Source organism: Eleutherodactylus coqui, chromosome 7 (assembly GCF_035609145.1).
Source record: "Eleutherodactylus coqui strain aEleCoq1 chromosome 7, aEleCoq1.hap1, whole genome shotgun sequence".
Lineage (NCBI taxonomy): Eukaryota > Metazoa > Chordata > Amphibia > Anura > Eleutherodactylidae > Eleutherodactylus > Eleutherodactylus coqui.
Genome location: NC_089843.1, coordinates 85234273 through 85261274, shown reverse-complemented (window position 1 = coordinate 85261274; position 27002 = coordinate 85234273). Strand labels below are relative to the sequence as shown.

At 44.4% G+C, this 27002-nt stretch overlaps 1 protein-coding gene across 1 annotated transcript; it reads right to left on the bottom strand.

The window, feature by feature from the left end:
- Positions 1 to 9580: 9580 nt before the first annotated feature.
- On the bottom strand, positions 9581 to 13446 carry LOC136573355 (protein S100-P-like). Its single transcript, XM_066574649.1, has 2 exons — positions 13272 to 13446; positions 9581 to 9758 (listed from the first exon to the last, which is right to left on the bottom strand). Exons 1-2 carry the CDS (start codon positions 13407 to 13409, stop codon positions 9606 to 9608), a joined length of 291 nt encoding a protein of 96 aa, XP_066430746.1. The 5' UTR covers positions 13410 to 13446; the 3' UTR covers positions 9581 to 9605.
- Positions 13447 to 27002: the final 13556 nt, after the last annotated feature.

Below are 27002 nucleotides of genomic sequence, written 5' to 3'. Positions count from 1 at the left end.
TCTTAAGGTCCATTTACACGCAAAGATGGTCGCTCAAAATTTGTCAGAAACAGTTTTGAGCGATCATTTTGCATTAGGTACTAATGGGCTAATCAGCCTATTAGTAGCTAACTAGCTTTACTTGTATGTATTTAGAGAACAGTGGGTAGTCTGTTCTCTAAATGCATCACTTTTGTTGTCCTGCGGGCTGCTGGCTGCATACAATACGATCAGCGCTGCCTCCGGAGAATACAGCATGCTGTCCCTCTTATCAGGTGCGACGGCTTTTATGCTGAGCTAAACTCAGCAATGGGCAAAGAGTGCATGGTAAGTGCGTAATGGACACATTTACACGCAACAGCTATCACTCAAAAGCTGTCGTTTGGACGAATTTTCAGCAATAATTGTTGCGTGTAAATCAGGCTTTAGTTACACAGTTAATTTAGAAAGACACTTATTTCGACTAACAGCAACTTTTTGTTAACTATGATTTCTTATGTGATGCGTTGGTGAAGAGGAATATAGCCCCCATAACGGAAGTTGAGTTATTGATGCCATTCATAGCATATTTTCAGCGACTCTCCCATCTTCTGAAAGTGATATCTAGACTAATGTCCATTGATGGATAAAACCTATCGTCTTTTGTTGGCAGTAGAAATTCTGTTGACCAGAATGTTACTAAGTATCAGTAATCTTCTTAGTAGTGTCGGGCAGGTGGATGTGGATCCGTCTTTCCACACACCGTTTGGCTTGGGGCAAACTAAGAATGCAGTATTTGGAGAATCCCAGTTATCAGCAGAATACAGACTTTTGTTGTGGGGCCCCCAAGCCATTACACACGCAGTAGTGTGGCTGCTGATGCTGCACAGGGCCGAGGTGTGAACAAGAGCTTATGCAGAGATGTAGCAATAGTTGGGGCTGGCAGCACAGTAGCAACAACAAGGTCTAGGCAGAAGGTCAGGGCAGGCAGTGAGCAGTAGCAAAGTCCAATAAACAACCAAGGTTGGGGAGCACAGAAGTCAGAATAACCAGGAGCCAGAACCCGAATACCCAAATGGGGGTTTTATCACAAATAACAGTAGGAGACCAAATTACTTACTCTGGGATGTGAATGCCTAATATAGCAGATTCTGCGCTAGTCCTAAGCAAAAGGTAGTTAGGACAGCGCCTCAGACAAGTTGATTGCAGTCAGGAACTTCGCATCAGGAGTGCCTATCACACTTAAACACATGCAAGGAAAGCCACACAAAAGAAACGCCCTGTCCCAGGGAACATCTAGTGGAGAGCTGCAATAGGGAGAAGATCCCTGTGGACCAGCAGTCCCCAGGTGAACAATGTGAACTATAAATGTAGGAAAAAAGAACCCCTGTGCTCAGAGTGCCCTAATAAAACCAACAGCACCAAGAAACAGTAAGAAGTAATCAAACCAAGGCTGTACACATAAAGATAATGTGGACTCAGTAAGAAGAATATATAGAAAAATACTGGTTGATTGAGTACAAAACAGAGAACGATGCAACGCGTTTCGGAACTAGGTAAGTTCCTTTTTCAAGCTCCAAACTACAGGAAAATCAAGGAAAATGTAACAAAGAATTTTGCATACATGCATGAATGGGGAAAGGAAAAACAGAAAAACGCAAATCATTAAGAAAAATTCTTGCTAATAACCTATACATGGATATACATGCAGGATAAAAGGTACATAGATCAAATGTTTTTGTCTCAAGCACAGTGTCTTATTTTCTGGGGTGTCTAATAATACTCACCTAGCAGCCGGCGTTTGGGTCCCTCTTGCTGGCCATCATTGAATGGCTGTGACTGATTAATCGAGCGCCGGCTTTCGTTGGCTGACGCAGCACTCGATGAACCAATTAGAGCATTAGCTTGCTGGAGGTGGGGTATTCAAGCCCTGTTACCAGGAAGAACTGCTCTGTCAGCTTGAAGGAGGACATGGAAGCCTGCAGCAGCGACGCAGACCAGCACGAGGGACCTGACTGCCGGCTGCTAGGTGAGTATTGTTTTGGGATTTTTTTCGGTGGAGGGCTTATATTTCAACACTTCATCCCTTCCACCCTCCCCCCCCCCCCCCCTGGAAAACAGGGTAGGACTTATTATCGGGGAAATGCAGTAGGTTCACAGGGGCCAGAACTGCACATGGATTTATTCAACTCCCATTGACTTTGAGAGCTTTCTAAACAGTATACAGTAATAAGCTAATGGTGTTTATAGAGCAGTATATAAAACTGAAAACACAAGACTTTTAGCCAGGCTTGACCTTCAGAGGAAGTAGACTCCCGATCTAGCAGGGGTTTTTTTCGAGAAGGAGAGCTTCCTTTCTTTCTTTGGCATCAACAGTTAAAGCTAATATTTCCATACCAAGATTGCAAACACGTGAAGTCTAAGCATCTGGCACATAGAAGGTTTCATTCGTGAGAAAGACCCTGTCTTTCCCCTTTCTTCATGGGCTTAAGCTATCTGCCCGGTAAACAGCTTGCTGCTAATTGGCTGCTTGTCATTCTATCCCTAATTGATAGAGGGGGAAGGGTGAGATTCAAAAGCGGGAAAATGAAGAGGGGCGAGACAGGATGTGAAGAGGGGTTTGGAGAGAAAGTGCAGGAGTTAGGATAGGAAGTGAAGGAGGAGTTACAGGAAGTAGTGAGGAGGTTATCAGAGGAGGACATAAGAGGAGGTGTACAGTAGAGCTGCAGAGGATAAACGCTGTCCGGAGTAGGAAGCAAGCCTTTGCAAGCTCCAAAATAAGCGCAGTGTGGAGGAGAAAGATTGGGACCCATCTACACAACAGTGAGTTGCACAAGTCCCTGTTAACAGTAAAGCAAGGGAAAGTGAAAGAGGCCCACTTCTAAGGTAACTGTTACCATGCGGCAGGTACTGGTCCTCCCACGGTGGCGGTGTGTGGGGTCCCGCGGTCGGGGCATGTCCCCCCGGCTTATTGTCCGGCTGCCGGGGGCACGGGCGCCTGGCCGGCGTGGTGCTGGTGGCGCGCGCACCTGTGAGTGCACCTACTGTGCACGAGCTCCCTTTTATTATATTCTGTTGGGAGTTGGCAGTCTCCCTCTCTACGCCCCTGGGCAGAGGCTTTTGTTTAAAGGTCGGGCAGAGACTGGCAATCACTGCCAGATATTGGTTTCCCCCAGTGTGCTAGCTAGTCTGCCTTGGTTGGTCTCCTGCTTCTGTCATCTTGTCTGCTATACTTTGCTATTATCCGCCAGTTTTTTCCATCTGCCTCAGTTCTGCTTAGTATTGCTCGTGTTGGTTATCTACATCTGCCTTTTCGATCAGTACTCTACCCTTTCCATCCAGGTATGCCAATGTTCCTTTTTCGTTCCCTAGTGAGAGTAGGGATCGCCGCCCAGTTGCCCGCCTGGGGTTAGCCAGGAGTGGAGGCAAGTAGGCAGGGACAGGGGTTGTGGGTGAGATCTAGGGCATCCGGGCTGGCATATCAAGGGTAGTATACCATAACATAATAACTTGCCCTTAAAATTGCTCTCCTATGGAGGCCATGAGTACTCTCGCAAGTCATTTGCAGGATTTAGTGGTCGTGATCCAAGACCTGTCCAGTCGTAGGGTGGCCCAGGAGCAGCGGGAGTTAGTGCATGTTTCTACCGCCCCTTCTATTCTTGAGCCCCAAGTGTCTGCTTCCGGAGGTATTTTCAGGGGAAAGGAGCAAGTTTTTTGTTTCTCAGCAGGCATGTAGATTGTATTTTTGGATGCAGCCCCATACCTCCGGCTCAGAATCCCAGAAAGTTGGATTGATTATGTCCTTACTTCGGGGTTCCCCCCCAGACATGGGCCTACTCCTTACCCGAGACTTCGGCTTGCCTGCAATCAGTTGATTTATTTTTTCGGGAACTTGGAGGTATTTTTGATGAGCCGGACCATGCGGGGTTGGCGGTATCCCACCTTATATCTCTACGTCAGGGGCAGCAGTGGGTAGAGGACTATTGCTCTAAATTTAGACTGTATGCAGGTGAAACCTCTTGGAATGATAGTGCCCTTAAAGATGTGTTTTTGTTGGGTCTTTCTGACGCGGTCAAGGATCTACTCATTTCTCATCCTGCTCCCGTGACATTCAATAATGCGATGGAATTGGCGGTGAAAGCTGACAGGAGGCAGAGATTTAGAAAAGAGGAACGTCAGGCCCGTAAGGCAAGGGAATCCAGCAGACCCGCTCCCGCTTCTCCCATGCCAACTTCTGGTGCCGAGCCTATGGAAGTGGATCACCTAAGTCCCAAGGAACGGTGACTGTTCCGGATGACTCATCGCCTCTGCCTCTATTGTGGAAAAGCGGAACATCGTGTAGGGACCTGTCCTCAGAAGCGTCTACAACATCAGTCTGAACCGGCGGAAAACTTCAGATCCTAGGTGATTTTTTTTTGGAGGATCGGCTAGGATCACAGGTACTCCCTAAGTTGTTGGTGCCTTGTCAGATTGGCTTCCGGAATTTCACTCGGTCCGGTCAAGCTTTTATTGAGTCGGGTGCTGCCACCAATTTGATTAGTTTAAGTTTTGTCAGACCTCTGATGACTGAATTCTCAGCGTTAAAGATTCCCATACGCTTCACTAGTATTGATTCTACCCCTCTGTCTGCAGGGGTTGTACAATGGAGGACTCCCATGTTACAGTTCACTGTGGGAATGGATTCTCCATTCTGAGAATCTGTCATTCTTGGTAATGGAAAGGATATCTGTTGATGTAGTACTTGGTATGCCCTGGTTGGCACTGCACAATCCCCAATTTGATTGGGCCGCTTGCTAATTAACACATTGATGGTAGTCCTGTCATAGTCACTTAGCTACTATATCCATGTGTTCAACAGATACCATACTTATTTGTCTGATTTTCATGATGTATTTTCCAAGAAACTGTCTCAGACTTTACCTCCCCATAGGGAGTGTGACTGTGATATTGATTTGATCCCTGACAGTCCCCATCCCTAAGGGAGACATTTTCAATTTGTCTGGGCGTGAGCACGAAGCCCATAAGTCCTATATTTCGGAGTCTTTGGCCAAACGACATATCGGGCTGTCTAGTTCCCCTGTCGGGGCAGGTCTCTTCTTTGTAGAAAAGAAGGATGAGACATTGAGGCCTTGTGTGGATTATCGGGCTCTGAAAAAAAATTACATTAAAGAGCCAGTGCTCCTTGCCCCTGATTCCTGATTTATTGAATCAGGTGGTAGGGGCCCACTGGTTTTCCAAATTAGACTTAAGGGGGGCTTACAATTTAATTTGCATCCAAAAGGGAGATGAGTGGAAGACCGCATTCAACACCTCGCTCAGACATTTTGAATGTCTAGTCATGCCCCCTTGGACTTTGTAATGCCCCTGCTGTGTTCCAGGGATTTATGAATGCAGTCTTCCACGACTTCCTGAGGGTATTTTTGGTCATATATCTCGATGACATTCTGGTGTACTCCCCAGACTGGGATTCACATGTGCCGCACCTGAGGCTGGTTCTGGCCCGTTTGCATGAAGACCAACTTTTTGTCAAGTTGGAGAAATGTATTATTGGTACTAAACAAGTGTCTTTCCTTGGTTATGTGATTTCACCCACGGAGATATAAATGGAGTGTGATAAAGTGGCAGCAATCTCCCAATGGGTCAAACCAGAAAAGCTGAAAGCTCTCCAGCGGTCTTTAGGTTTTGCAAATTTCTACCGTAGATTCATTAAGAAGAATTCTGTTATTGCTCAACCCCTGACCAATCTTACCAAGAAGGGTGCCGACTCGGTAAGATGGTCGCCAGAGGCCCTAAAGGCTTTAAGTCATCTCAAAAGGGTGTTTACTGCTGCCCTGGTGCTAGTACAGCCTGACGCGCGGCCGTTCTTAATTGAAGTCGATGCGTCTGAGGTGGCAGGGGGAGCTGTATTGTCTCAGGAAGTCAGTGGGAGAGATAGGTATAGTCCATGTGTGTTCTTCTCGCAGATGTTCAGTTCGCCGGAACATAACTACAACGTAATCGTGAGTTACTGGCAATTTAAGTGGTCTCTAGAAGAGTGGCGTCACCATCTTGAGGGGGTAAGACATCCCATTACCGTGTATACTGATCATAAAAACTTGGTATATCTTGCCAATGCTAAGAGACTCACAGCTCGTCAGGCCAGGTGGGCGTTGTTTTCGCCAGGTTTAACTTCGTCCAGGGGAGAAGAATGTGAAGGCAGATGCCCTCTCACGGAGTTTTGGCTCGCCGGAAAGTGAGACAGTGGCTCCCAAGAATATCTTGGCACCTGGGGTGGTAGTGGCAGCTGTAGAATCTGATCTCGTTCCTCATCTAAAATTGTCAGCAGGATGCTCCCTCGGGGGTGCCAGAGGGCAAATGGTTTGTGCCAGAGTCCTTGCGTCCCAAAGTCATTGAAGAGTCTTACTCTTCTGTTCTTGCAGGCCATCCGGGGGTTCAGGGGACTCTGGATCTTTGTTCTAGACACTACTGGTGGCCAGGCATGTGTCGGGAGATCCGCGACTTTAAGGCATGCTCTGTCTGTGCACGCAGTAAAAGGCGGCGGCAGGCGGAGTGTCCTCTGAGACCGATACCGGTGCCTCTTCGTCTGTGGTCGCATTTTTCGGTAGATTTTATCACTGATCTACCTGAGTCTCAGAAATTTACCACTATCCTAGTTGTTGTAGACCGTTTCTCAAAGATGGCACATTTCATGGCGTTAAAGAAGCTACCTTCTGCGATAGAATTTTCCAAGATTTTTGTAAAAGAAATCATTCGTCTACATGGGGTTCCCGAGAACATTGTATCTGATTGCAGTGTTCAGTTTGTTGCGCAATTTTGGCGAGACTTCTGCAGCAACTTGGGAACGTCTCTTTCCTTCTCGTCAGCATTCCACCCGCAAACTAATGATCAGACTGAGCGGAAGAACCAGGATTTAGTGCAATATTTACGGTTGTTTGGTAGCGAAAAGGCTTATCAGTGAGCAGAATTCCTGCAGTTGGCAGAGTTTGCGCTAAACAACCGTACTTGTTCTTCCCCTGGGGTATCTCCATTTCTTTGCGTATATGGTCAGCATCCTCGCTTCCTTACAGCTATTTCTACTCAGTCTGCCTGTCCTGCAGCTAATGTTGCCACAGATGCGCTGCAGGGGGTATGGAAAGAAGTACAGAAGAACCTGGAAGCAACAGGGGCTCGAATGCAGTTGCATAGTTGGAAGAGTCTGTCAGTATCTGAACCTTACAGGATGGGACAGAAGGTATATTTGTCTTCTAAAATCTCAAATTGAAGGTTCCGTCTTTGAAACTGACGCCACGTTACGTGGGACCCTTTGTCATCATGCGTGTAGTAAATCCGCTTGCTTATGAACTTGATTTGCCAGCTACATGGAGGGTTCATAGGGTTTTACATAAGTCATTATTGAAACCTTTTGTCCCTTTGGTGAGGCCCACCTACGGTCCCCAACCACCCACCCTGGTCCGGGGTAAAGTCGAATATGAGATCCAGGAAATCCTGGATTCACGTCTGCACCGGGGAACCTTGCAATATTTGGTGGCCTGGAAAGGCTTTGGTCCTGAAGATCATTCCTGGGTGGCTGCACCAGATAACTAGGACTGTGGGAATTATTCCTGAGTAACCTTTAAATGCAAAGACAGAGAGCGTTGAAGTTAAACCTGTATTGCGTTAAACTGAAACTTGAAGCAACGCTATTTTCAATGCAAGGCAATACCTCTGCATTACTAATGAACTGTACATGTTGTTTTTGAGTGCTACACAAAGCTCAAGTAAACTGCGTGTACCTCTGGTTTGCAAACAAAGCTAAAATGACTTGTGCCATTTATTTCTTACTTAACAATTGGAGTCCATTAAGGAAGAGGTACTGGCGTCACGTGACAAAACCACTGTTGATAATTTCCACCCGTAGTAAACCCTTTGCCCCTGCAAGCGATTGAGCCAGGCCCTTTGTTGCCATTGCAGTGAGAGATCACAGAGCCACCCATGACATCCATCTTGTTTACCCGTGGTCTCCCCCCACCTTGGCTTGTCTCCGCTCTGCCACCACAGATACATGCCTCCTTCCTCAAGCATGATAATGTAGACCAAAAAATATTTATATTTTTTATGGTCAGTTCTAAAGGCATGTTCACATGGCAGATGTCACAACATATTTGACAAGGAATCAATGCTGATTCAACTTTAAGCCGCAATGCAATTCAAATCCAAAAGAGGTCAATATATTGTAATGCAAATTTGTGATGTAGTCTATACGGCGCAATTTTTTTTTTCTGTGTACAGATTTGAAATCTGTGTGCAGATGAAAGAATAAGTGACATGACACGTTGTGACGCAGAGACTGCATCAGGAAATCTACACATGGATTTTTCCCCTTGAAACGGTCTAAATTTGCCTAGTGTCCACATGAGACATATGGCAGATACATTACTGGTAGCTCTTGCTACGATTTTTTTCTAGGTGGAGTTAGATTGTGTTGCAAATTGACCACACCATTATTTTAAGATTTCCTTGTAGCTGATATCCTAGTGCATTTCAGCCTAAGGACTTAAACAGATGGGCGCGACTTTCATCTCGTTACCACGGCTGCACAAGCGGTATTCTCGTCCATTAGTAGTACGGACGTGAAAATATACAACTTGCACTATCTTTTTCACACGTAGTTAATAATACATGCAAGAAAGATAGGACCTACCTTCCCGCTTTTTTATTGAAACTCACATGCTATAGGGCGGAGTTTGAATACTCAGAGATAAAAAAAACAAACCCCATTCATGTGCAGCTACGTTCTGTAGTGGTGAGCATAGTTGCGCATACACCTATGTGAAGAAGTCCTCCTACAATGACCTCCTTATAGCTAAAATGTATCTGACTGATTTTTCACAGCCTTTCTGTTAGGCCAGTTTGACAAGAGAGTATTAAGGCCGCATTTCTACATCTGTAATACGGATGTATGGGCCTGCCCAGCCCCAGGGTTTAATGACCCAAACTCGGAGCATCATAGGTCCCTATGATGCTGTGGGCTTAGGTCAGTAAACCCTGCAGTTGGGCCAGGACACACGTCCATATTAATGACATGGAAATGGCTGTAATATGCTTGTGTGAAATTAGCTTTAGGGGTCATTCACACAAACTTATTTGAATTGCGTATTACATGCTTGCTGTACGTGCATATAATATGAAGTATATCCCAGCAATTGAAATGTGATTTCACAAAAAAAAGAATGCAGCATGTTCTATTTTACCACGTATTATGCGCATTAGAGCCCTATTGATCTCTATGGGTGTGTAAAAAAAATGCTGTAATACGCAATACATTGCATATGTGAAGCATTTATACGCACCTTCACTAAGCAACAGCATTTTACGCATACACTGCCGTGAGTGAGGCTGTACTGTGACATTCTGACAGAAAAGATCTATTGCTCAAGCTATTGTGCTACAGGATATGCAATAGCTTTTCTGTGCCATATCTTGCATAAATTACCAAATATAGTCCATATTTCTGTGCTAATTTCATAAAACAGTATATCTTTAAAGGAGTCTGAATAATAAATATTGTAAAATATTTATTGCTTTTTATTCATTGTTTGTTTCTTAGGTTAAAAAGTAAGAAACAGAAGATATTAAATACAGAACTTTATTGATCAACAGGTTGATTTTTATTTTTTTTTCGGCATTTTTTCAAATCTCTCGTGCCCCAGACAGGTGAGCGCTGCAACAAAGATAATAAATTCCTGAAAATCCACTTCATTGTCTCCATTTTCATCCAGATCCTTTAGGAGTTTGTCACAATCATCCTTGTCTTTCGCGTTCTAAAAAATAAAATAAAATAATTAGAATCGAAGAAGTCGACCTATTAGTCATGATATGTGCAATTAAAGGAACAGAGTAACGTTGGAATAAATAAAATTGCTAACCAAAACAATTCCTCTTCTGCTCCCAGCAATAAACGGTACGACAGGTTATCTTCTTTAGTCGGAGTTGACTTCCGGACACTTCATGGATTAGCCATCTCCATGCAGTTCTGCTTTGTACATGTTTTCGAGCTAATCCATGAAGTATTTTGGTGGCATGTAGTGGAGAGGGTCACCACGTCTTTCTCCACCCCTCCCCATTTTTTCAGGCTTGGGACTGGCGCATATTTGTGTTACGAACACTGTGGTGATAACACAACCATGCGGCTGGATTAGGCCTCCTATCCATGGGGACAGATCCGCAGCGGGCCACCCGCAGTGTGATCCGCGCCCCATAGGGATGCATTGGACACCTGTAGGTAGTTAAATACCTGCGGATTTCATTTTCCCTTGAGGCGCAGATTGCATGTGCGGGAAAACACCCAGAGCATGGAAGCCGTCCGGATCCGCGACACACCCGCAGCTGAATTTCTGCTCTCCGGCGAGGGAGAGCAGGAGTTAAAAAAAAAAAGAGTGCACGCTGCCGGCGGGTCGAACACATCCGCCAGGCCAAAGAAAGAAGATCCGGCCATGCAGGACGGAAGATCCACAGCGTCCGGACAGGTAAGTAAATCCTTTTAGGCCTCATGTCCGCGGGAAAGGAGGGACCCGCAGCAGGATTCTGCATGAAATATCTGCGGTGGGCCTGATTTTCTCCGTGGACATGAGGCCTTAAGACAGTTTATCTAGATACCTAAACTCATCCTTACAGAATGTGTCCACTCTAGCAAAGTTTATTGATCCTACAGTATATATCTAGAAAAAACTGAAGCAATTTTGCAAATAGTCTTGATTAAAAATGTTATTTACTATTTTTTGTGTACAGCTCCTATACAGGCCTATGTATCGCCATGGTAACAGACTACAAACAAAACTTTATGTAACCTGATCCTGCAGTCATATGCCCTTGTATCCATCCCTTACTTCTTGCTTACCTACCTAACATACTTTAGGAAGAAGCAAGGGATACATAGCAGGGATCATGACTGCAGGAGCGACCTATACACAGTTTTGTTTGGGGCCAGTTGATCAAAGTCTCTATTGGGACCTGGGGTGTAACTATAGTGAATGCAGGGGACGTGGTTGCTCCCAGGCCTATAAGGCCTTTCTTCTCCATATAGAAAGTTTAGTAGTATGAATAAAGCATTATAGTTGGGGGCCCCTTTATAGATTTTGTGTTGGGGCCGAGTAGCTTCAAGTTATGCTTCTGATTGGGACCTGTACCATGCGATCAATGGCTGGGGAAGCTTATGTTTATGACTTCTCTATGAACTATAGTGGGATGATCTGCACATGCGTGATACTTACATGTACAAAGCTGAAAAATATGAATTTGTAAGAGTGAAGGTTCATGTGACCGGACTTTTTCTAAGGGGGCATTCACACGGGCGAGTGTGATATCAGTCTGAGTAACTTGGAACAATATCGCATTTGCAAACCAGTGATTTTTCATACAAGTGCAATGTATTTAAGGGAAAAAAACACATCACATTGCGGTATGTGCGATTTTTACAGTTGTGAAAATCACATGTTCCAGTAGTGAAAAAAAATAGTGCATTGCATCGCACTCGCATGAAACTTGCATTTACATGCGAGTCTGATGGGATTTTTTTTCTCCCTTAGGGAAGAATGGGCAATTCTTGAACAGAATTGTCCGAAAATAGGACATGTGGCGATTTTTTTTTTTTTTTCTATCTGGGACCATGGCTCACAGAGAAAAATCACTCATATGAATAAAAATATTGAAATATTGAAATCCAAGGTTACATGGCCAGACTCTATCTTTATTATTTTGCGTCGTATCTTTGACTTTAGAAAGGGAATTTAGAGAGCTATCTCCCGATTCTGAGTTAGGATCTATTTGAGCAATAGAAAAACCTTTTGCCTTCTGCATAGAAAAATTTGACACTTTTTGTGGGAGAATTAGAAATAGGAGATTAAGCTATCCATATGGGGTTATATCATCTATACCATCCCCCCCAATATAGGATACAGATATATCTCCTTATTATTGAACCTACCATAATCTGGTTTGCTGCCCAAATATCTCCCTTTATCTATAGGGGTGGGTAGTTATCATTTAATAGTACACATCTCCTATGCGTCTATTGGGATGACTACCAATTTTGCACACCTGGGTTATCTTCCTAATTAGTGTGCTCTAAAGTCCTTTCCTTATTATTACTGTTTCTGGGAAATTGGTACACAGGAGTGCATCGTTCGCCATATGTAGGGGTGATTACAAGTTCGTGTCGCCCCCCCCAATTTCCCCAGTTATTGCCACACCTTCATTCACACATTTTTGTTGTGGTGTGGCAATACATTGTGTGTGTGTCTTGAGCCCTATAAAAATAATTTTTAATATTCCATTTAATAAAAGTTGAGTTTTTAGTTACATCTATTCTGCGAAGGGTTTTTGTTCATGTGAATTCGCCCTACCATCTCAATTTCTAAGGATCTCATGTTTTTTTAAAACCTAATGAAACAGTATTCAGGTCTGTTAATATCAGCGTCAGAGGAGCGTTTAGAAGCGCCGTCACTGAATTTCGTTAGGATACAGGATGAAATAGTGCTGCATACAGCGTAACTTCATCATGTAAAATGTACGACAGCCAGATGGAAACCAAACAGACCCCATTATAGTCAGTGGGATTCATGCAGCTCAGTTCGGTTCTATCACAAGACAGATCTGCTTCGCCACTGGGGACATTTTCCTAATCCAATAACGGACCTTCGGCTGAATTCACAAGTAGCATTGTGTGTCCTACATATTTTCTGTTTCTCGACTCTGTCTTTAGAAGCAGAAAAACAAAAATAGACCCTTTTTTATATACAGAAAAACAGCAGCGTTATTTTTCTGTCTGGAAGCAAACAGAAGAAAAATGTAAAACCATAAACCCCATTGAAATAAATGGGGGAAAAAACTTAAAGCATTTATTTCCATTTTTCTGTTACTAAAGACAGACCAGAGAAACACAAATTGTGCAAGACACAGAACACTAGTGTGAATTCAGCCTTAGCGCAGATCTGAATGAGCTCTAAGGGTTTCTTCACAATTATTATTTATTTTTTTTAAATCTTTTTGGGCTCTGTACATTTCTTTGCAGTTACACTGCAACGAGGAGAAAGAAGGACATGAGATCCCTGTTCTCAAAATCGGCGGGGGTCTTAGCGGTGAGAGCTCCACTGATCAGCAAGTTATCCCCTATCCTGTGGATAATGGTTAACTTGAAATTCTGGTACAACCCCTATAAAACATATGCGCCTTCCTTCTCGGGGGCTGCTCTTTATTTACGAAGATGCATATCTAAAATGCATATATTATAAATAATGTCTGATAACTATCTTATTGAATGTAAATTAACATCTTACCCCCAGGATCCCGGGCAGTTCCTTCTCCATCATGGTCTTTAACTCCGCTTTGCTTAAAGTGTCCTTTTTGCCCTCACCACAGGCATATTGGTCAAAGACGCTAATGAGTAAAGCGATTGCAGTCTCCAGATGGCTCATGTTTGAAAGTGATGCTAGCGTCTCACCGTGTCCAGGCAGCTTGTTATAGGCAGAATGTAATATTAGGGACTGAGCAGATACATTTATAGGGATTGTGGTGAGGAGCAAATATGAATCATTAAGTAAATATTAAACTGGGTGTAACAATCACATGAATAACTGCTGTAAATACTCTTCAAAATTAATCCTTATCTGTGTTTGGTAAAGGTTGATTCATGTTGACTTTTGCCATAGTAACTTCACTGAGGAATTAATGACACACCTTAAATATATATTGCCCATCACCAGTCAAGTTGGGAAACTGTACTTAGGGTCAGGAATTTTCAGCTTCACACAGGTTGTAAGGGGGTCAGAAAGGTTAAATATAATATCATTAGAATTGTTAACTACAGTGAATTGTATATTTGCATGAAGCTAGCTAATTAGTGTGTAACTACTAAACTAGTATTGGGATGTATCTAATTAATGTGTGTGTATATGCTTATAAAGTACAAGGTGTCTCTGAAATACCACTTTAATAAATCTATTACCGAGTAGCCGGTGTATATGGGAAGCTTTTTTTTAATTTATTTATATGATGCTCAAGGATCTCGGGTTTTAGCCACGTCAGCGGGAAGACGAATAGATACAATTCTAGAATTTGGGGAACTGAGAATTCCCATGCCATGATGGAGCACAAGCGTGACTCACCAAAATGGACTGTATTCTGTGCCGTGTCTCACCACAAACTGTATGGGTCATTGTTCTTTGCGGAGTTCACAGTAACCAGCTTTTCCTATCTAAACATGTTGAAAAATTAGTTAAAACTGCAACTGAATGATGACTCTTGATGATTGTATCTACCAGCAGGATGGTGGACCACCCTACTTACCCCTTCAAGTTCATGTCTATCTGAACAATGCCTTGCCTTAATGTTGGGTTAGAAGAGTGGGAAGAAACAACCAAGTCCTTATGCAGTGGTCCTTGTGATTGCCCTACTTAAAGGGGGTTTCCAGTGAGAATACAATTGATGACCTATCCTCAGGATAGGTCATCAATAGCTGATCGCCTGGGATCTGTCGCTCGGGACCCCGATTGACCAGCTGAGCGGGCGCATGCTGTTAGCGCAGCAATAACACAGAGGTTGGAGCTGAAGCAGTGGAAGACTTCACACCGACCTCTGTGTAGTCGCCAATGCTTGTAACTGCAGGCACAGCTCACATGGATTTCAATGAGAGCAATTCCTGCAGTTACCAAAGCCAGCCACTACACGGAGGGCGGCGCGGAGACGTCTGATGCTTCAATTCCGACCTCTGTGTTTTTGCAGCGCTGACCGCATGCGCCCACTCAACTAATCGTCTGGGTCTTGAGTGATGGGCCCCAGTCGATCACCTATTGATGACCTATCCTGAGGATGGGTCATCAATAGTATCCTTTCTTGAAAACCCCTTTAACTCTGTGCGATTTTATACTTGTGGGGTTCCATCAAGGATAAAACCTACAGTACACAATGCCAGCGTACATATATTGGTGTATATAATCCTGTTGTGGGCTTCCAGTAATAGTTCATGTTGGAGACTTTCTTGTTTTGGTAAATATATCTCTGTGAATGTCCCCACAGTGTTCTCCCATTTCTCCTTTTGGATTGCTCAGACACCTTTCCTAAAAGGGGAGTCAGAAAAATTAGCACTTCTTGGACCTGGGGATAAGATGTTTAAGAGCGGGCCATATAATCTTCCAGGTCTTGAAAGACAAACTTTAGGAAAAAATGTCTCAAATTGTTCAAAGCAGGACCATATTAGTTTGTTTAGTTCTCCTGTTGTGGTGTAGTTAATTTTGGTAAAGATAAAAGAACCACCTGCCCCTGTTTTTGCTGATGGAGTGGGAATCTCTGTTGTTTCACCTGACCTAGAAAGAAATTGTGCGGGCTCAACATCTTGCCCCCAATGCATTTTCAGGTGGAAAAAAGTATTTGTGTAGAGCTATCTGGAGTCACTATACCAATAATTTGTGTCCAATGACAGATGGTAAAGTTAAATGCTTGACTTTTCTCAGAAAAAATCAGTTAAAGTTTGGTTTTAAGAGTCCAGAGGCCCCTTCTAAAAGTGGGGTACTGTCACGGCAATATTGATGCTGGCCACTTCTGGGTTTCGAAGACTGGTCTGGGGTGAAGTCTTATTATAATATTTTGTTATCTTCATATATTATTTACCATTATAGTATATAAGTCTGACTGCAAAGGAATTAATTCATTTTCTGTAACATCTTTTCAGTCACAGCAAGGATTGTAATCGCTGTAAGGTATAGCTATATAATACTGTGGGAACTGAACAGGCTCCTAAACTCATGCCAGACCACTGAGGTGTTGGTTCCACAATGTCGTTTCACACCTTGGCATGTATATTTACTGTCAAATTCAGGAACTGAGCATAATCAGATGTAACTGGTGACTGACATAAGGATGCAACCCTGTAACAACCATAGGTTATCTGGAGATAACAGTATAAGGGCTCGCACACAAGCATTTTTTTACTGCGTATTACGTGGGCTTTGTGCGCGGAATACATGGTAACTAACTTTACATTACTTTCAAAGGTGCCTCTCAAACACCGCACAAAATGCACGTACAAAATAGAATGTTACGTGCTCTATCCTGGCACATATTACATGCACATACGCAAGATTATGTATGGGGATTTGTCGGCACTCAGCAGTACGCAATGCATTATGTACTGCTGTGTGCTCGCCATGCGGGAGATACACCTGTCAAACGCTTATGTGAGAGAGCCCTGAATTTGAAGATTTGGGCCATAAAAACACATCCCCATCCCATATTCAAATTTCCTTCCAAACACACTTCCTCTGGAGAGGGAAGTGCTGTACAGATCCTTGCCACCCAACAGCAAAGGCATAAATGTAGCCTGGGTTAGGCTTCTCTTCTCCAAGGACTCCTGAAGTAGCCATATGGTCGGACTCTATGGCACATGCACCCTTGCTCCTTTCCCTGGTTCTTTATGTATTTCTTTGACTTCTACCCTCTTTAATTACTTCGTCTTCCCCCACAACCTCCTTTCCCCTCCACGTTATCCACTTTGCCTACAGATTGCCTATTTCTCTTGATACTTGTTTTGCAATTGTTATATTGCATGATATTGTATATACTGTATGTACTGTATTTTTAACTCATTTTCTGTTAGTCTTCTTTCACATGATGTTTTTTCCAAATGGGTTTTTGTCTTCTATGCAGAAAACTGCATAGGAGTGGAACCCTTGTTAGAAATGGACCAAAGAAGTCTCCATCACACACATTTGAACACTATGGTTCCGTCCCGGCTCTGTCCCTATACAGCCTTCTTCATAGAAGACAGAAACCTGAGATGGGGGGAAAAACAGCATGTGAAAGAAGGCTTGGTAGTTGCTACTCCCTCATCTGAAATATTCTTAAATCGCTCATTTCAAGAATATTTGGTTAAATGGGATGATACTCTCTTGTATTTGATATATTATAATCTCATAAACTCTTAAGTATACATTCCCAGGAGCAATACAAATATTTGTTGGAAGGAATTAAGATTCAATACAATTTGATGATTGCAGTGCTATTCTTCTGTGACAATCTAATCCTCCACAAATAGTGTATCCCATAGTTACTATTCAATGGGGCTGGCCATGCCAGAACCATGTGCAGTGGGCTTGTAGGGCAGTTTACAGAGGCTGCACAATTCTTTAGTATGGAGCTGCAGATATACAGGCTCCATCATGCACTATGGGGCACATTTACAACCAATTTCACGCTAGTTTCTGGTGGATAAAAATGGCAACTTTTCGCAATAACACATATTTGCGACTTTTCACCTTTCTGCATTTGCCCTGCTACTTATTCAAAAAGGGAGCAAGGCTTGTTGGGAGGGCGTGTAGCCACCATGGACGAGCAGATTTATGTATAATTTATGCCAGAAGCTGGCGTAAATTATACCAGAAATGCATGCTACCTGGTATATATTTCTGTCTAGGCACACGGAGCTGCATGTAGATGTGCCAAATATATGAAAAGCCATATACTTCTTCATGTATTCAGCGCATGGCGCATCCGAGGAAACTGTACTAAGCCCAGGGCATGAAACGCTGAGCTTAGTAAATTTTCCCCTATATGTACAGAGGTATTTTTTATAGGTTAAATACCTCTATACAAATATAGTTTAATGATGATTATCTTTTAAGTCACATATTGACCCTCGGTCACTCCATTGATCAATGTTCTCCACGCATTCCTGTCTTTCACCATTTCCTTTAATTCCGTGATTGACATGTTCGTGGTGGCCTTGATTGTATCTAGCCATCTTGTTCTTTGTCATCCTGATCTTCTCTTTCCACTGACTTTGCCAAGCATCAGTAGTGTTTCCAGTAAGTTAGGCCACATCATGTGGCCAAAAAAAGAGCCGCTGTTTGATGATTTTACCCTCTAGTGATATTTTCGGTTTAATGCGATGAAACACTACCTTGTTCGTTGTCATGGCAGTCCAAGGTATCTGTAGCATTCTCCTTCAGCACCAGAGTTCAAATGCATCAATTTTCCTTCTGTCGGTTTTCCTGAGCGTCCAACTTTCGCAACCATAAGTTGTTATGGGAAAGACGATTGCATTGACCAGTCTGTTTTTTTTTTTTTTTAATCGATTTTTATTGACATTTTGAATATAGACAATCAATGAATCATTAGTAAACAACGTCTCCTGAAATATAGAAACAGGTTACATTAGAGTGCGAACATACGATGAAAGAGCAAGTAACCCTATGAGAATTTTTCGAGACATTCTGCAACAGTAATAAAGTGGCCTAGGCCACCGGGAGGCAAAAATCCACCATCCAGGGCAACTACCCTATCAGGAATCCTCCCAAAAAACAACCGAAACAAACCTATAGACACACAAAGAAACAATTTGACAGCAACAATAGGGAACAAACAGAGGGAATGGAAGAAAGGTGTGGGAACGGGGGGGGAGGGGGGGGGGAAGGGGGAGCAGTCTCGCGCACAGTCTACCTTTAAGTGAGATGTGGAACCCAGCGCGTCAGAGCAACTTCAGGCTGCGGGCGCAACCACCGGACAAGAAATTTTTGTGTGGAGAGATCGCTGTGACTAGGGAGTGGAACTCGTACTTCGGAACCGCGGAGGGGAGGAGGTGGAATAGACTCCGTTTTAGTCCGACTCAGTGGACGACCCTCCCTCGAGCAGTGTTGCTCTGATAGAGCGCCACGGGCTCCAAGTTTCCAGGAACCCCTCATGGGAGCCCCTGGAGTAACTGGATAATTCCTCCAGGTTCGAAAGGAGATCCACCCTGTCCCTCCACATCGCCAGAGAAGGGGGGGTTTTTTGATGCCATAGAAGGGGAATGAGCGCCTTAGCGACATCAAGCAGGAAAGCGATCAATTTGTGTTTCTGCGGATGAAAGGCGGCTGACGGCTTCCACAGAATGACCACCTCAGGGGAAAGAACCAACCCCGGGGTGAGCTTACTCAGCACACACCCGACCTCCCTCCAGAAGGGCACCAGCACCGGGCACTCCCACCAAATGTGTAGGTATGAACCCGTAGCAGAGTCACACCTCCAGCAGGCATCTTGAGATGATAATTTATGATCTGAGAGCCATTGAGGAGTCCTATACCATCTTGATAGTAATTTGTAATGTGACTCCTGAGAGGTAACGCAGGGCGAAATGCCAAATGAGTTCTTGAGTATGGCCCTCGTGTCGCTCTCCGAGAGAATGATCTTGAGTTCCCTCTCCCAAGAAGTGATGAACACGGGTTTTGAGTTACCCGTGGGAGAAATAAATTGCTTACGCATGAAAGCTAGTTTTCTCTTAGAAAAGTTGTTATCATTCAGAGTTTTCTCAAAACTAGTTAATGGTCTGGTCGACTTGTGTTGGGACAAAAACTTTTTAATAACTTCGGTAATGTGTGCTGATACTAAAAAGGGAAGCCCATGACTGGGCAATAGGTCTTTTAGAATGTCTGCAGGGGGCATGTGAGCCCTCGTCTGAATGTCTGAGATTCTTTTATCTGCGAGGATCTGCCAACTGCCAGCAGAGCAAGGATCTAGGTGCAGATCTAATGTCTTATGCAGGACATTTAAGGGGGTGAGGGGAGAAGGGGAGGGGGCCAACCCGCCTCCCAGTTTATGCCAAGTCTCCATAACTCCTCTAAGAAGGGGACTGGGAGTCCTCCGTCTCCGTAGGACCGGCGCAGGGAACCACAGATCCTGAAGGAGAGTGGGGCCGTACGAAGCTAACGCGAGTTCATGGACTAAATGGTCCTTTAAGGGAAGCACCAACTCCATCCAGAGATTTAATTGGGCAGTTAAGTACAGGTCACGCGGATTAGGGAGATCAACCCCACCGTCCACCCTCCTTTTTTCAAGTAAACTATGGGCCAATCTCGGCCTTTTCCCCCTCCAGACATAATTTAGGATGATTGAATGAAGGGACTTGAAGAAGGAAATGGGGATGTGTATCGGTAGAAGCCGCAGTTTATATAGGATAATTGGCATTACATATGACTGGAGAATGTTTTTTCTCCCCAGCCAGGACAAGAAAGGCAAGTCGTAAGAGCGCAGCAAGTTTTTTATCTTGGGCAGGAGAGGAGTAAAGTTAGCCGAGAACAAGTCTTCTACCTTTTTTGTGAGCTGTATACCTAAAAAATCTATGTCAGCTGCCGCCCACGAAAAAGGGGAGTCTGCTTTCAGCGCTTGGCAGCGGCTAGCCGGAATCGATACGTTTAGAACCTTTGATTTGGAAAAATTTATTTTGAAATTAGAGAGGGTTCCATATTCCTCTAAGAGACTGATGAGATGGGGTAATCCCCTTTCTGGGTTCGTAACTAAAAAGACAATGTCGTCTGCGTAAGCGGCCAACGACAGAGTCTTTCGGCCCACCTTTAGACCCTGAATGTTGGGATCTAAACGGATCCTCTGCAGGAATGGCTCAAGGGCTAGGATAAATAGCGAGGGGGAGAGGGGGCATCCCTGCCGCGTGCCATTACTGATGTTGAAGGGGGGCGAAAGGATCTCGTTTATTTTAATTCTGGCGTAAGGGGCTGCATATAGAGAAAAGATGGCAGAAATGAAGGTAGGGGGGATTTTGAAGTGCGAGAGAACTGTTTGCATATATAACCAATTAACCCGGTCAAAGGCTTTTTCGGCATCTGAGCCTACTAGAGCCAGTGGGATGTTTTGTGTTTGGGCGTAACTAATTGCGTGGAGGAGTCTGATAGAATTGTCTCTTCCCTCTCTGCCCCTGACGAAACCAGTCTGCTCCGCGTCAACAAGGGATGGGATATATTTTTCTAGTCTTTTTGCGAGAAGTTTTGCCCACAGTTTAACATCAAAATTGATTAAGGATATAGGCCTATAACTTCCGCACGCCTCCGGATCTTTATTATCCTTATGTATCAAAGTAATATGCGCCTCCTGCGCCTGCCTGGGAAGCGATTCTCCCCGTAAAAGGGAGTTGAATAGTTCTGTCAAATGGGGAACCAGACAGGATTGGAAGGCTTTGTAATAAGAGGCCGGTAGCCCATCTGGGCCAGGGCTTTTCCCCGACGGGGAAGATTTCAGGAGGTCCTCTATCTCCTGAGAGGAGACTGGTCTCGTCAGGGTCGCTACAGCATCATCGTCCAGACTGGGGAGGTTCAGCTCACTCAAGAACTTGTGTATCTGTGCGAGGGCGACCTGTCGTCCGTCGGGTGTGAGGGGTTGGTGAATATTATAAAGTTGCGAATAGAAGGCCTGAAACTCTTCCGCTATATCTGCCGAAGATGTGACCTGACGACCTGAGCTAGTTTTTATGGAGCTGATAAAGTTTCTTTTTCGAGCTTTTTTAATAAGGGCAGAGGTCCATCTGCTGCCCCTGTTGCCCTGAACATAAACTGTTCTTTGCAGGTATAAGTGTTTCTTATTATACCTCGAGTCAAAGTCTCTTTTTAGCTCTTTCCTTAGGGTAGTCAACCTGTCCAGCGCGGCCTTACATTGTGAACTTTTTGCGGCTTGTTCCAGTTTTGCTATCTGTTGGAGCTTTTCATCTATCGATTTTTGCTGCCTTTTCTTAACTCTGGAGCTCAGAGCAATCAGAAGGCCCCTTATGTATGCCTTATGGGCTTCCCATGTCACTGGAGTTGAAATATCCTGTGATTTGTTTAAATGGAAAAATTCCTCTAGGAGTGAATTTAAGTGCTGTCTATCCTCTTCTAAGTCTAGGAGCGTGGGATTTAACTTCCATCTCCATTCTCGAGCAGGGGGCGGAGAGAGGTCAATGTCGATGTGGAGCGGAGCATGGTCAGAAATAAGAATGGGGTCGATTTTGGCGCCGGTAACGGAGTTTAGCAGAGACGAAGATACAAAAATATAGTCGAGGCGTTGGAAAGAAAAATGAACATGGGAATAGAAGGTAAAGTCCTTCGTCGTGGGGTTAACATGTCTCCAGACATCTATCAGACCCATCTCCGAAAGACTGCGATACAGTCTTCTGAGTTTGGCCTGGGAAATGTGAGATTTCCCCGTCGAGGAGTCAAGAATGGGGTTGAGGGTCAGGTTAAGATCTCCTCCCAAGAGAATTGGGCCATCCGCGAACTGCTTTAAAATCTCTAGCTGATTAATCAGCCAAGGTACTTGCCCTGCGTTTGGAGTATACAAATTAGCTATCGTTACTTTTTGGTTTAGGAGTTTGCCCCTTAAAAAGAGGACCCTCCCCTCTCCATCCGAGTGTTGGGCTTCGCATGTGAAAACTACAGTGTGATGGAAAAGTATAGAGACACCCCTGGAAGCGGATGTCGGATGCGTGCTGTGGTATCCCTGCGTGAAATGTTTGCCCGGTAGGGATAAATGTCTATTTCCCCTGAAGTGGGTTTCCTGTAAAAAAGCAATTTTTGTGCCGTACCTTTTCAGCAGCAGCGCCACGTGATGTCTTTTGGATGGGGAATTCAGCCCTTTCACGTTGAACGTAGACCATTTCAGAGAGTCGCTCATGGTGAAGTGGAACTAATCCCCGAAGAACTCTGTAATACGTGAAGAGAAACAAATGCGTTAGTCGTAGAAGAACACGAGTCTCCCTCTCCTCCAGTCACTCGGTAGTCTGACTGGGCACAGGAGACTGAGGAGGAAGGGGGGGGGCGGGAGGACTGGAGACACTCGGGATAGGGGGGGGGGGGGAAGAGACTCACCAAAGACAGCCGGGGGGGAAACAAACCACAGGCACGAAGAAGGAAGAGCGAAGTAGTTTTCTCCTACTGGAGACGACAAGGGGGACCTCACTGCGACTGGAGCGTCTATTCGTGAGAAAGGAAGGTGAGGTGAGGGAAGGGGTGAGGTAGGGGGTGAGGCGGATTGATCGGGCCTTATAAAATAAAGACCGATCAATTACAGACAGCCTGAACTGCCAGGGGTCCCACAGGATCCTCTAAGGAGGACATACGGAAGGAAAGAACAGGCTCCTAAATCCCAGCTGAAGCTGGTCGGGAGAGGAGCCATCCTGTAAAAGAGAAATCAACGTGAAGACATGTTAAGTCGAACCATTAATACAAACAACAGCAGCGGGGACCGGTTGATCCAAACCTATCCGCTAAAGAAAAGTCCACGGAAAGCAAAACATCCGAAAGTCTTTCTTTGGTTTTGGAAAACGCTTTTCAAAAAGCGTAAAGTTAGGTCGAGTCAGAACAACCTGTGTGGGGGTGGACATGAGCTGCGTCGCTCAATAACTTCAGGTGTCCACGCTGCTGGGGGTCTCCTGTCTTCTTTTTTTTTCCCTCTAGGTGATTTTGCGTTAGAGGCTTGTTGCCATGCCTCAAGGGGAGGTAGTTTTGGCAATTTCGGAAACCCCGGAAGCGGCAGCCAGCACGGCAGGTCTAGAGGGGGTATCTCCAGAAGGGGCCAGGCTTTGTGTAGGTCTTCTGGGGTTCTTATTGTGAGCCTTCTCCCCTTCACGGATATCCCTAACCCGAAGGGGAACAACCAGGCGTAACGCAAGTCTTTAGCCCTAAGAGCCTCCAGAAGTGGGCGCATAAGTCTTCTTTTATATAAGGTGGAGGGTGCAAGATCTTGAAAAAATTGCAGGGAATGACCCCCAAATTTCAGCTCTTTGTGTTCTCTTGCAGCATTAAGGATGGCAAGAGTGTCCTGGAAAGAAAGCAACTTACAAATGACGTCCCTTGGTGGGTCATTCGCGGAAGGGGGGGGTCTGAGCGCCCTATGGATACGCTCGATGCCCAAGTGTTGCGCCTTCTCGGGTCCTAGCAGAAGTCCGAAAATTTCCGCACCCACCTTAAAGAGGGACTCCGCAGCAACCGACTCGGGGAGCCCCTTTATACGGACGTTGCAGCGCCTGTTTCGATTTTCTAAGTCCTCCTGGGATATTAGGGCGCGATTAAGGTGCTCGTGCTGCTCCCTCAGGACTTGCTCCAAAATCAGGGCGTGCGATGTGATGGAGGAGGCGGATGTCTCTAGGTCCTCCACCCTGCGCCCCAGGTGTTTAACATCTTCTTTGATTTCAGCAAGGTCTGACATCAGGGGCTGCAGGGCTTTAGCTAAAAGCTGTTTCATGCAGCCTTTAGAGATGGCTTCGCTATCTTCCTCCTCCTCCGATGAGGATTCCCCTCCCCTCTCCTTACTTTGAGCTGATGAAGCAGCCTCGTGGGCCGGCGCCATCTTGGCCGGCGGGCGCGGAGATCGGGAGTCCCGTTCCTTCAAAAAGCGCTGCATCCCGACTTGATTCTTCTGAGCGCCCGGCGTGCTCAGCTGTTCAGCGCTCCTCTCCCTTGCCGCTTTCCGCATGTTCGCTGTTAGAAGCGTCAGATAGGACCCTGTAAAGACCTCTCACAGCCGGAGCGCAGGTCTCAGGCAGCCATTGCTCTCGGAGGTCAGGCTCCGCCCCCCCACCAGTCTGGTTTTTGTTGCAATGCTAATGTCCTGGCTTTTCCATTCCTTGCATTGCATTACTACTAAATGTAATTCATCTCTTGATCTCAGGTCCAGATTGCCCGTTGCAATTGATTTTGGTTCCAAGGAACATGAAATCTTGGACCGACTTGACTTCTTTGTTGTTAATTTTTGTATTCACTGTACCGGGGTCATGACTTTCGTTTTCTTGCTGTTGAGGTACAGTTCCATGCGTTCACTTTCCTTTTGCACTCATTGGATAAGGTATTCCTGGTCCCTTTCACTTTCCACAAGCAGGGTGGTGTCATCTGCGTATTGAAGGTTCTGCCACCAATTTTGACTCTGATTTCTAATTTGTCCAAATTGCATTGCCTCCTGATCATTTCTGGATACATATTGAAAAGGACTGGTGATAGAATGCAGCCATACGCCTTTCTTGATTGGTGAATCCGTGTTTCCATAAGCTGTCCTGACTGTTGCTTTTTGGTTGTTGTAAAGCGACCTTATAAGTTGTCAATATGTTCTGGTATGCACCTTTGCTTCAGACACTTCCAAAGCTTGTCATGTTCGATATAATCAAATGCTTTGCTGTAGTCAATGAAACACATGTACACGTCCTTTTGATACTCTCGGGTCTTCTCCATGATCCAGCACAGGTTCGTGATTTAAATACCTGCGGATGCCCAATGATAGTCTATGGGCATATTAAACTGCGAATCATCCATGCAGTTTACGCAATTCAATTATGCCTGTGGACATGAGGCCTAGTAGAGTATTACTGACATTTTCTCTTATCCCCACAGGTCTACTGGGGATATAATCTATCCTCTTTCCCAAGCAGATAAGAAGGGATATTACTAGAGATGAGCAAGCACGTTCGGATAGGGCAGTTACTCGAGCGAGCATCGCTCTTCTCGAGTAACTGCCTTCTCATCCAAGCAGGCTCGGGGGGGGGGGGGGGGGGGGCGGGGGGAGAGAAAGATTTCATAGACATCTTGTTATATAGAGTGAGCAGCTGAGTCGTGGTCGTGCAGCTCTGGGGTCATCTATATGGAGTTTGTATGTTCTTCCAGTGTTTTAATTGGTTTTCCCTCGGTATGCTGGGTTGGTCCCACACTCCAAAAACAAACTGATAGCCTAATTGGCCTTCTATAAAATTGGCCATAGTGTGTGTTTGAGATAGGGAAATTAGATTGTCAGTCCCATTGAGGACAGGGACTGATGTGAATGATGGCAATCTCTGTACAGCACTGCAGAATATGTTAGTGGTATAAAATTTACATACATTAAAAAATAATAGTGTTTGCTGTATGTATTCTGTATATACAGTAGATAGTATGCGTAGCGTCACAGCTGGTATGGATCTAATACAGACTAGAAAAAATAGTTTTACTTTTTAATTGACATCCACACAGACAAATAAAGAACATTACCATATAGGGCTCTAGATTGCACAGCCTAGCAAGATAACCTAAGATGCCCTTTTATAGTGCACTAGTCAAATACATCAGTTATAACTTATCGAGCATTCATCACTTTTACAGAACTACTGTATACATTGCTTTCATGCAAATATATGCTTACTGTAAGTAGCTAATGTATAAACAGTGGTGATCAAACAAGGGTGTGTACCTGTTTCTTTTCAATCAGAACGTGCTTCTATAAGGTTACATTTTGTGAAATGAGATTCTCAAAGCTCAATGGTTAACAATCCCTAAAAGAAGGAAGAATGGAAAGCATTCAGAGACCAGAATGTCTGAACTTAGAACTTAAACACGTGCTGAAAAAAAAGAAAAAATCGTTTAGCAAATGAAAAGAGGTGGGCACAGCTAAAGAAGAATATAATGCAGTCTGTAGAAATTGTAGGGCAAGTATTAGAATAGCTATAACTAATAAAAATTGAGGGTTGCAAGAGAGGTCAAAAACAATAAAAAAGGATTTGGGGGGTATATCCTGAACAAAAGAAAAGTAAAAAATGCTAAAGGTTGTTTACAGGGTGAAAATGGTGAATTGATTTAAAATGATGTTGAGAAGGCCAAACTTTTAAATGCCTATTTTGTATCTGTTTTCAAGTCTCCAGATCCAGATGAATCACATCCTAGATAACTGAAGGAAGTAGCAGAGGTAATTGCTGGTCCAATCACTGTAATCTTTGAAAATTCCTGGAGAACAGCAGAAGTCCTAGAAGACTGGAGAAGGGCAAATGTTGTCTCTAGCTTCAAAAAAGAAAATAAAGTAGATCCAGGAGACTACAGTCCTGTGAGCCTGACTTCTAAAGTGGGAAAGATCTTTAAACTAATTATTAAACAGCATATATGCAAGTACTTGAATGAGAGTGGAGTAATTAACCAGAGCCAGCATGGGGTTTGTAACAAACTAGTCATGCCAGACTAATCTAATTATCTTCTATTACAGAATCATAGACTGGGGTGATCAGGGAAGTGTGGTTTATATAGTATTTCTTGGCTTTAGTAAAGCTTTTGACAAAGTATCTCAAACTATTAAATCTCCTCTGAGCCTTCTTTTTTGCTAGCTAAATATTCCCAGATCCTTTAACTGTTTCTCATAGGACATGGTTTGCAGTCTGTTCACAGTCTGTAGAGAAGAGCTACTAGGTTGGTGAACAGACTGCAAACCATGTCCTATGAGAAACAGTTAAAGGATCTGGGAATATTTAGCTAGCAAAAAAGAAGGCT